Below are 9,224 nucleotides of genomic sequence, written 5' to 3'. Positions count from 1 at the left end.
CTACATATATTAAACTTGCCTCTACTTGCTCTAATTCTTAACTTGGCTTATTCCTTCTATAGCTCTACTTGCTCTGATTCTTCTCTAATTCCCTCTCTAATTCCTCTCTGTTCCCTCCCTTGGCTCACTCCTATGTCTATGGTAGCTTCCCGCCTGCGCACTTGGAAACACCACCGACTCCGCCACAACCACGTTCGCCCGCCGACTGCAGTTGAACACAACCACGTCTGCAATGTCCTTCGCACTCAGCGGCTCGTAGCCTTCGTACACCTTGCTGGCCTTTGTGGCATCGCCGCCAAAGCGCACCAGCGAGAACTCCGTCTCCACAGCGCCGGGATCGATCTCCATCACCCGGATCTTGGTGCTGATCAGCTCCTTCCGCACTGCTTGGGTGAAGCTCCGCACAGCGGACTTTGTCGCGCAGTAGATGCTACCCCCAGGGTAACTCTCAATCCCAGCTATAGATCCAACCTGCACAATATCCCCACTATTCCTCTCCTTCATACCCCGAATCACCGTCTGTGTCATCTTGATCAGCCCCAAAACGTTTGTTGCAAACATCTCCTCAACATCTTCATCCCTAATGTTTCCAGCGTGCTCAACTCCCAACGCCTTCCCAGCATTGTTCACTAACACGTCGATGTCACGGTAGTCCGACGGAAGAGCTGCAAAGAACGCGTCGATCTTTGCTCCATCGTTGACATCGAGACCTGCAGTATGAACTTGGGCCCCGCTCTGCTTTAATTGCTGGCTCAATTCTGCCAGTCTGTCGGCCCTTCTGGCCGCCAGCACTAGCCTGATGTTGCCTCCGGCTGCCTCCACAAACTCACGCGCAATGGCTTCGCCAATGCCCGCAGACGCCCCAGTGATGAGCACTGTTTTTTGTTCAAGATTTGCCTGTGCTTGTGGTCCCAATGACATGTGGTTCTGGTTTAAGTTGCAATTAAAAATAAATTGTTTATTAATAATTTAAAGCAACCATTTACGTAATCTTTAGTCCGAGCATCAGATAACTCCGTTACTCCTTCTCAATGGCACCTGCTTCAAAGTGCCTTCCGCTGAACGCGCCACCTGCTCCTCCCACTCAGTCCGTGTGATTTAACCCCACCTCCTGCTGATGGGCTCCAGTTTCGCAGTTTATCTCATCATTTCCAGACCACAATCGGCGTTTGCGCGCTGGTCTGGTCGCTGGGGTCGAAAATGCAAGGGTTGGCCGTGTACGTGCAGAACTGGTTGCGACGACACCCCGCGCTCGAGCCTGCTCTTGTCAGACACGCCATCACACAGCCGGCTCTTACGACTTCGTGTCTCAGCCACGGTTATGAATTATGCTTACACCATTTGCTCATCCTATACAGGAAATTTAATCTCTACTGGTGATATTCGGAACCAAGCTATTTCACAACTCGTGGTCTCTTCATTGAGCCTTTCATGTGGTAACATCCTGTCGACCCGATACTCTAGCAGTTCTTATCGAACCATTTTCATTAAAGTTTACTCAACTTGCCTACACAATCGTTTTCGGAAGCTCATCGTGAGACTCGACGATTTTCAGCTCTTTCAAGTACCGGTCAGACTCCTCCTGTTTTTTTGTTTGCCAGTGTTTCCACTGACGCGCAGGAATCTTCAGAGCAAACATCTCGTCGATCTCCTCAAAGGAGCGCCCCGCGGTTTCCGGAAGGTAAAAGTAGAACACAAAGATCGAAAGGAATGAGCACCCTGTGAATATGAAATTGATTTTTGATCCCATGTTTGCCTCGTTTGCGTTAAACATATACGGAAGCACAAACTGCCACATGCATTGCAAAGCATTGTTTGTTAGGTTTGCAAGCGCATACGTCTTTGCTCTCAAGAAAACGGACGACACCTCAGACGCCAAAATGTAAGGAACCCGCCTCCCAACGCAATGTTGTACACGTAGTTGTACATTGCCATAAATCCTGAAGATGTTTTCATTGCCGGTATATTGCTTTTGTCGATACCCGTGCTGGCAATCAAAAGGTTTAGAATGGTTATGGCAATCATGCCCCCGATCATTAATGGTCGACGACCAAATCGGTCGATAATGAACCAGGAACTAATGACCCCTGAAATAGATAGAGCCTGCGCACCACATGATAGCTTACCTTATACCCGCCAGGGGGGACTATAGTTCTTACCTCCATCACACATTTGCTCCTCTACACAGGAAGGTTAATCTCTGCCGTCAGTAACATCCTCTCAACCCGATACTTCGGTCTGCTAATAAACATTGTTCATTCAACCCGTGACTCTACGGCCACCCCATTTGATCCTCGCTCCTCTGGCAACATCAATGCGTCCGCAAGGCCGACGGCCTGGTCCCCTCCCTCGGAGCTGTTTGTTCGGTTGGGCAACTAACGCTTCGATACAGTCGACTTTTGCGATGCACAGCCGTGGAACCAATGTCCCGCTCAGTCGGGGCACTTTTTCGGCACATCTCCGAGACTAAGCAGCCCAGTAGCTTACCCGGATTTCTTCCTATTTTGTAAAAATCTTTTATCGCCTAATTCTCGATAAGGGGAATTCATGTGCGCGCATCTTTTGCGATAAAGGTTTCTTGGTTATCGTGACGTTTGGCCAAATTTAATTCATCCAAACATTTTATATGGAGTCTGGTAAGCCAAAGGGGTGATAGGTGATATCAGGCGTATCACGTGCCCTGTTTCCTTTGGTCAACTAGATGAAGCCTTGGCCAGCCTTAGATTAATCTCTCTTTCAGTTAGTATTTTGTCGGAAATTCTAGCATTGGAGTCGCTTCCACGCTTTTCCGGCAGATTTCCCGACACTGTCGCAAATACATAAATAAAATTCGAAATTCAAGATTTTAACTTACATGCCTGAACTTCATTTCACTGACAAGACTCGTGCAATATTGGATGAGTACGAACGCTGCAAGGGCGGTTTCCAGCCTCTTCCAATTGCGCTTACGAAGGCCCGCAATGCCACCTTGTGGGACGTGGAAGGAAACAGGTACATAGACTTTCTCTCGTTCTTTGCCGTTGCCAACATGGGTCATGCCCACCCCAAGATTGTGGAAGCTGCATGCACAGCAATTCGTGAATGCCCGATGGCTAACACGGCATTTGTCAATCCTAGCTATGCAAGGCTCGCATCCAAAATCAAAGAAATTTTTGGATACGATAGTATCGTATGCATGTGCACTGGAGCCGACAGCACGGACACGGCAACGAAAATTGCCCGTAAGTGGGGCTACAAGATCAAGGGTATTCCTAGTGGCAAAGCCGTCGTACTCACGGCATCTGCGTGCTACCATGGGATTACTATATCGACGCACTCGCTGTCCTCCGCTCCCGAAGACGTGTTTGGTCCATACGTGCCAGGCGTGGGCCCAGTCTCGCCATCTGGCGTCTTGGTTGAGTATGGAGATATAGAAAGCCTCAAGAAGGCGTTAGAAAAAGACCACGAGATTATTGCAGCGTTCATGGTGGAACCAATCCAGGGTTCTGCTGGAATCGTTGATCCGCCAGAAGGATATCTGAAACAAGCCTATGATTTGTGCAAGCAGTACAACGTGCTTTTCATTGCAGACGAGGTGCAAACGGGACTGGGCAGAACAGGAGAGCTCTTGCACAGCTGGCGTTCTGGGGTGAAACCTGACCTAGTGTGTCTCGGTAAAGCGTTAGCCGGCGGCGTGGCACCGCTATCTGCTGTGTGCGGCAATGCGGACGTGATGGATATCATCGAGGGTGGTGACATTGGGTCCACAATGGCAGCGAACCCGCCAGCCACGGCAGCGGCAGTTGCGGCATTAGAAGTCCTAGTGGACGAACGGATTGCTGAGCAATCCAAAGAGAAAGGAAAACTGCTGCGAGAGCTGCTCAAAGCCGAGAATTTGGCTCAAGTTTCTGGCTTCACCGGGGCAGGAATGCTTTGTGCAGCGATTCTAAACCCAGAATATGTGACACCGCGGTTCAATGGTCCACGGCTGCGGCGTCTGTGTGCCAAGAGAGGGCTGATGGTCAACAGCGCGTCAGGTGGCAACCGTGTCCGGATATGCCCACCGCCTACAATTGAGGAGGATCTTCTTGCTGAGGGCGTCAAGATTTTTGCTCAGTGTGTGCGTGACCTAGAATCTGTAGACGATCCTATACTATAAATGTATCTTAGGTATACTCATTTTTCATTTTTAGTTAATTTTTCAGCTACTTTTCATGCCAAGACAGTTTAGTTTAGCAGACGGCGGCAAGATTCATGCTGTGGGTCTTGGCACGTGGCAGCTGGAGGGGAATCAAGGACGGGAAGCTATGGTACACGCATTGAAAAGCGGCTACCGCATGCTAGACTGCGCGTTCTCGTATGGCAACCAGGCCTTAGTCGCAGAAGCGATCGAGCAATCCGGAGTGGCACGCGAGGACTTATTCATCGTGGACAAGCTTGCAAACACTTGGCATTCTGCTGCTGAGGAGTGCCTAGACAGAACGCTTGCCGCGCTAAAAACAGACACCCTAGACCTATGGCTGATGCACTGGCCTTCGCCATTGAACCATCATGGTAACCATCCCAAGTGCCCCACGTTGCCTGACGGCACTGTGGATTTTGAAAAGAATTGGAACTACGTGAAAACATGGCAAACGATGATTGAGATCCAAAAGCGACGGCCCGAGGTCAAGCGATTGGGCGTCGCCAACTTTGGCATCAAAGAGCTTGAAGCCATCAGCGTGACAGGCGTGTTGCCACTAGTCAACCAGGTTGAGCTACATCCGTCGTGCAACCAGGAAAATCTGCACAAATATTGTATACAGAAAGGAATCCAGCTCGTCGCCTACAGTCCTCTAGGCTCAACAGGATCTGCGTTGCTCCACGATCCCAACCTCAAGGCGATTGCTAAAAAGAACAATGCGACGGTGGCGCAATGTCTGTTGAGCTGGGGTGTAGCAAATGGATGGCCGGTCATCCCGCGCTCGTCGTCTCCAGACCGGCTGGACCAGAATTTGGACATTCTGGAGCTCTCGAAGGAGGACGTGGACGCCATTTCCAGAATAGGCAAGGCGTCACCAAAACGGTACGTAACTGCTCCGTGGCATACTTTCGAGGAGATTGTTTAGCGAAAATAGTGCTTTGAATGTCGCAAATGGGACAGTATAAATATATCAAGTTAAATCGATCCTAGCATGTCCTGTACCTGCTGCACAAAGCCACTAAGATCGGCGAGTAGCTTACAAAAAGATCCCTTCTATGTTCACACGTCCACGGTGTTTGATTCTCTGACCTGCCAGTTTCTAACGGACGTCTCGTTCAAAGTGGACCCAACGACTGGTTTAATCACGCAAGTTCTACACAAAGAGAACGATCTGCAAGTTTCCACCACCGACATTGACCTCAGAGGCAAGATCGTGATGCCGGGGTTTGTGGACGCGCACACTCATATTTTTCTTCATTCCTACGACGAGGCCGACAACGCCAAGCAGAAGCGGGACGAGAGCTTTGTGGAGCGGGTCATCCGAGCTACCAATCACTGCAGAACAGCGCTCATGGCTGGTTATACCACTTACAGAGACCTAGGGTCGGAGGGGATGCAGGAGGCAGACGCAAATTTTAGAGACGCCGTCAATAGAGGCATTGCAGTGGGTCCACGGCTATTTGTCGCCACGAAGGTGTTGACGTCAGTTGCTGGCATCAAGACGCACACAGAGAACACAATTGGGGGCACACGACTGCCTGTGACCAGTGAAGAATGTGACGGCGAAGATGAAATTAGGAAAGCCGTGAGACGGCGAATTGGACTTGGCTGCGACGTAGTCAAATTCTTTGCCGACTACCGCAAGCGTATCATGCGGTATCCGCCGGCCATACCGCACCCATATGTCTCGTCGGTGATGTTCCCGCCAGACAATCCCAACCCGGATGTGGTGCTCTACACGCAGAAGGAAATGAACGTTATTTGCGAAGAGGCCCGAAACGCAGATTGTCCTGTCGCGGCGCACTGTGCAACCAACAGAGGCGCAGTGATGGCTGCAAGGGCCGGTGCACACACCATCGAACACGGCTTTTGGTGCGACACAGACACTCTGGCAGTGCTAAAGGAAAACCAATGCATTCTGGTTCCGACTTTGGCCATTGCCGAGCGGCTGTATGGGTCAGCGTTTGCAGGCCTGCTTGCCAAGACACATGAGGCCTGGAAAATGGGTTTGATTCAGGCATGTGGCGGTGATACAGGCACTTTCAACCACGGAGAAAACGTGAGAGAGGCAGAACTTTTTTTGGAAGCAGGCATTCCGCTCGAAGACACTCTAAGGTCGTTGACGTATCACGGCTGGCTGGCATGTGGCGGCGATTTGTGTGGCAGGAAATTTGGCTGGTTGGCGGAGGGCACCGCCGCCGACATGGTAGCTCTTGACGAAGACCCTCGGCAGAACGCTAAAGCCTTGCGACATGTGTCCTTTGTAATGAAAGACGGCCGCGTGTACAAGAAAGATGGAAAGCAAATACTTAATTAAGTCGTATTTTGATCACGCCAAGTACCTTTCAACAAACACGCCAATTTGGGATGGTTTTTTCTTTTCGGTGGCTCGCAGCTCTTCAATCTCGTCCCACTTTTTGGCATAGCTGAAATTCATGTCTTCTGGTTTCACCAGTTTGGTTTTGAATCTGAGCTTGTAATAAAGCCAGCAAAGGCCGAAGAGAGGAACACAAAGGTAGGTCAGGAAAAAATTCTCTGCTCTATCAGCAGCCGACATTGTGCTTCCTCCAAGAGGATACAATCCAATGTAGAATTGCCCTATAAATAGGACCAAGATAATGAAAGTGGCAGTATATGTCGTCCACGGGAAAAACCTGTCGTAAAGAGGCAGCGTCCTGTAATTGATGCCCTGCGCTTTGAGACCAGCTCTGAAGCGATAATGTGACCAGTATATGCAAAGCCAGGTGAAATATCCATTCAGGGCACACAGCGAGTTAAACCAGTTGTACACTTGCTCCCCAGTTTTTGAACAGTTTAAGAACGCCAAGGCAAGGCCAATCACAAACACAGTCAGAAGAGACAGAACGGGCCTGCCCTTGGAGTCTTTCTTGCCAAATACCGGGTGGATGACCTTCAAGTCTGCACAAGCAACAAGTGATCGAGATCCAATGTACACGGAGGAGTTGCCACATGAGATGACGGAAAGTAGAATGAGCGCATTCAAAATATCAGGGAGGATCTTCACTCCTCCCCTTTTCATAGCAATGATGTATGGCGAAGCAAGGGATCCACTAGCATTATTAAGTGTTTCATCATCATATGGCACATTCATTGTGATCAGCCAGGCGTTGCCAATGAAAAACACACAAAGCCTCCAAAATATGGGCTGGGTGCATCTGGGAATAAACGTTCTTGGATTTTTCACCTCACCTGCAACGATGGCGATATGTTCACCTCCGCCAAAAGAAAATCCAGATTGTGAAAAGGCCAACACTATTCCTTGAATTCCATTTCTTATCCAGCCAGGGTTCTTCCAGAACTTATATCCAATTGGTCCAGTGTTGGGTAATCCTCCACAGGTTCCGATAAACATAAAGAGAGTGATACCAGCCATGGCAACAATTTTGATAAATGATTGCACGTATTCAATGTATCCGTAAGCTCTGATTGGCCAAACATTTCCAGCAATGTAGATTGCTGCGAATATCGCAATGTATTCGGCAGTTGTCACTCTTCCATTAGTATCCCAGTAACGAAGAATGCTAATACCCGCGGTAAGCTCTGCTGCCAGAACAACCATCCAGTTAAAAGCAAAGTTAATTCCTTGGGCAAAACAAATTGCTTTATCAAGATACATGTCAGTCTGGTTAATGAAACCACCGTGAATAGGCTGATAGGCCGTCATTTCTCCAGTTTGAATGAACATGACATAAACAATGTAAGCGTTGATTGTATAAGCAAATACAATGCCAAAAGGACCACCTTGCCTCAAAGCTGAACCCATACCGACCCAGAAACCAGTACCGATACCCGCCCCAAATGTTATCATAAGGACTTGACGACCAGTGATTTGTCTCTTGTAGCCAACATCCTCGACAGATTCTTCCAGCTTCCGGATTGTTTGAACTAGAGGCTCGAAATCCTCCACACTGGTAACCTCGTCAACCACCTCTGTTGTTTTCACCTTAGATTCAGACATTTGATTGTTATTGAGCCCATCGAAGCTGGAAATTTATATGTTTTTTTCCGTATCAGGTTTTGATAATGCAGGTTTTTTCGCGATAAAAAATTGGATCGCATCGGATATTTGTTCATTTTGAGGTTTTCGAGCGTTAGTTTCGCGTGATCCGTGATTTTGCAAGCGCAAATCCGGGGAAGAGAGTGTGAGAGTTTTTACATACTCACTTATTATACGCACCTACAGGTATCGAGGATACTACTTCATGACTCCGATAGGTCAGTGGAATAATAACAATGTGTAATCATATTATTTACACGCAGTGCTAAAGGCTTTCGTATTTTTGTACAATCTTCTCGGCCATGTCTATAAGACTTCCTGCGATAATGTCAGGCTCACCAAATATTTCCTCACAAGGATATTTCTCGTACACATCTGTCCAAGCCGTATAGAAACCGGCTTTTTTAGCAGCACGACAGTCCCACATATGCGCTGCAGCAAACCACGCGTCCTTGCCTTTTCCTGGAATTTTTTCAAGCATATATTTGTACACCTCTGGTGCTGGTTTCCCAATCTTCAAGCTATCGCATGAAACGATATTCTCCTCTGGCATTTCTATTGAGGAATTCTTGAAATAGCCCTTGACTCTTTCCTTGTCTCCATCCGTAAGACACCAAATCGTAAAGCCGTTGTCTCTCAACAGCTTCCACATTGCTGCCAACTCCGGGCGAGCCTTGAGCTTGAGCCATTCAGCACAGAGGTAGTCTAAATCTTCCTCTGTAGCAAAGCTCTTTGGATCAGGAACACCTGCGTGATGCAAAGTTCTGAAAAATGTGGCCTTGAGGATTTTCTTTGTGGGCTGGTAATCTCCGATTTGAGAGAGGTAAGAAAAGTCTCGTTCACACGCGGTCCCCCACGCATCAAAAAAAAGATATTTGTTGATATGATAGTGGAGAAGTTTCATACCCAGTCTACTTTCAATGGCATTCAGCATCACGTCGTACCCAATACAGGTACCTATTATATCAAAAACCACGTCTGGCATGGCGATTCTCGATGTTAATCAATAATTTGAACGGCAAATCGAGATCTTAAATCTTTGAA

At 48.3% G+C, this 9,224-nt stretch overlaps 6 protein-coding genes across 6 annotated transcripts; 3 read left to right on the top strand and 3 right to left on the bottom strand.

The window, feature by feature from the left end:
• Positions 1-96: 96 nt before the first annotated feature.
• HPODL_00889 (putative oxidoreductase) lies at positions 97-921 on the bottom strand (the record flags this gene model as incomplete). Its single annotated transcript, XM_014080857.1, has 1 exon — positions 97-921. One exon carries the CDS (start codon positions 919-921, stop codon positions 97-99), a length of 825 nt encoding a protein of 274 aa, XP_013936332.1.
• A 1,933-nt stretch (positions 922-2,854) lies between these two features.
• HPODL_00888 (ornithine--oxo-acid transaminase) lies at positions 2,855-4,138 on the top strand (the record flags this gene model as incomplete). Its single annotated transcript, XM_014080856.1, has 1 exon — positions 2,855-4,138. The coding sequence occupies one exon, from the start codon at positions 2,855-2,857 to the stop codon at positions 4,136-4,138; it is 1,284 nt and encodes a 427-aa protein (XP_013936331.1).
• A 55-nt stretch (positions 4,139-4,193) lies between these two features.
• Positions 4,194-5,087, top strand: HPODL_00887 (aldo-keto reductase; the record flags this gene model as incomplete). Its single annotated transcript, XM_014080855.1, has 1 exon — positions 4,194-5,087. One exon carries the CDS (start codon positions 4,194-4,196, stop codon positions 5,085-5,087), a length of 894 nt encoding a protein of 297 aa, XP_013936330.1.
• Positions 5,088-5,153: 66 nt separating this feature from the next.
• Positions 5,154-6,479, top strand: HPODL_00886 (putative secreted protein; the record flags this gene model as incomplete). The annotated part of the gene is made up of 1 exon (XM_014080854.1): positions 5,154-6,479. One exon carries the CDS (start codon positions 5,154-5,156, stop codon positions 6,477-6,479), a length of 1,326 nt encoding a protein of 441 aa, XP_013936329.1.
• A 12-nt stretch (positions 6,480-6,491) lies between these two features.
• Positions 6,492-8,141, bottom strand: HPODL_00885 (amino acid transporter; the record flags this gene model as incomplete). The annotated part of the gene is made up of 1 exon (XM_014080853.1): positions 6,492-8,141. The coding sequence occupies one exon, from the start codon at positions 8,139-8,141 to the stop codon at positions 6,492-6,494; it is 1,650 nt and encodes a 549-aa protein (XP_013936328.1).
• A 304-nt stretch (positions 8,142-8,445) lies between these two features.
• On the bottom strand, positions 8,446-9,165 carry HPODL_00884 (uncharacterized protein; the record flags this gene model as incomplete). The annotated part of the gene is made up of 1 exon (XM_014080852.1): positions 8,446-9,165. One exon carries the CDS (start codon positions 9,163-9,165, stop codon positions 8,446-8,448), a length of 720 nt encoding a protein of 239 aa, XP_013936327.1.
• Between the last annotated feature and the right edge of the window lie 59 nt (positions 9,166-9,224).

This window comes from Ogataea parapolymorpha, chromosome III (assembly GCF_000187245.1).
Source record: "Ogataea parapolymorpha DL-1 chromosome III, whole genome shotgun sequence".
Taxonomy (NCBI): Eukaryota; Fungi; Ascomycota; class Pichiomycetes; order Pichiales; family Pichiaceae; genus Ogataea; species Ogataea parapolymorpha.
Note: the sequence above shows the minus strand (reverse complement) of the source record. Positions and strands in the feature narration are given on the sequence as shown.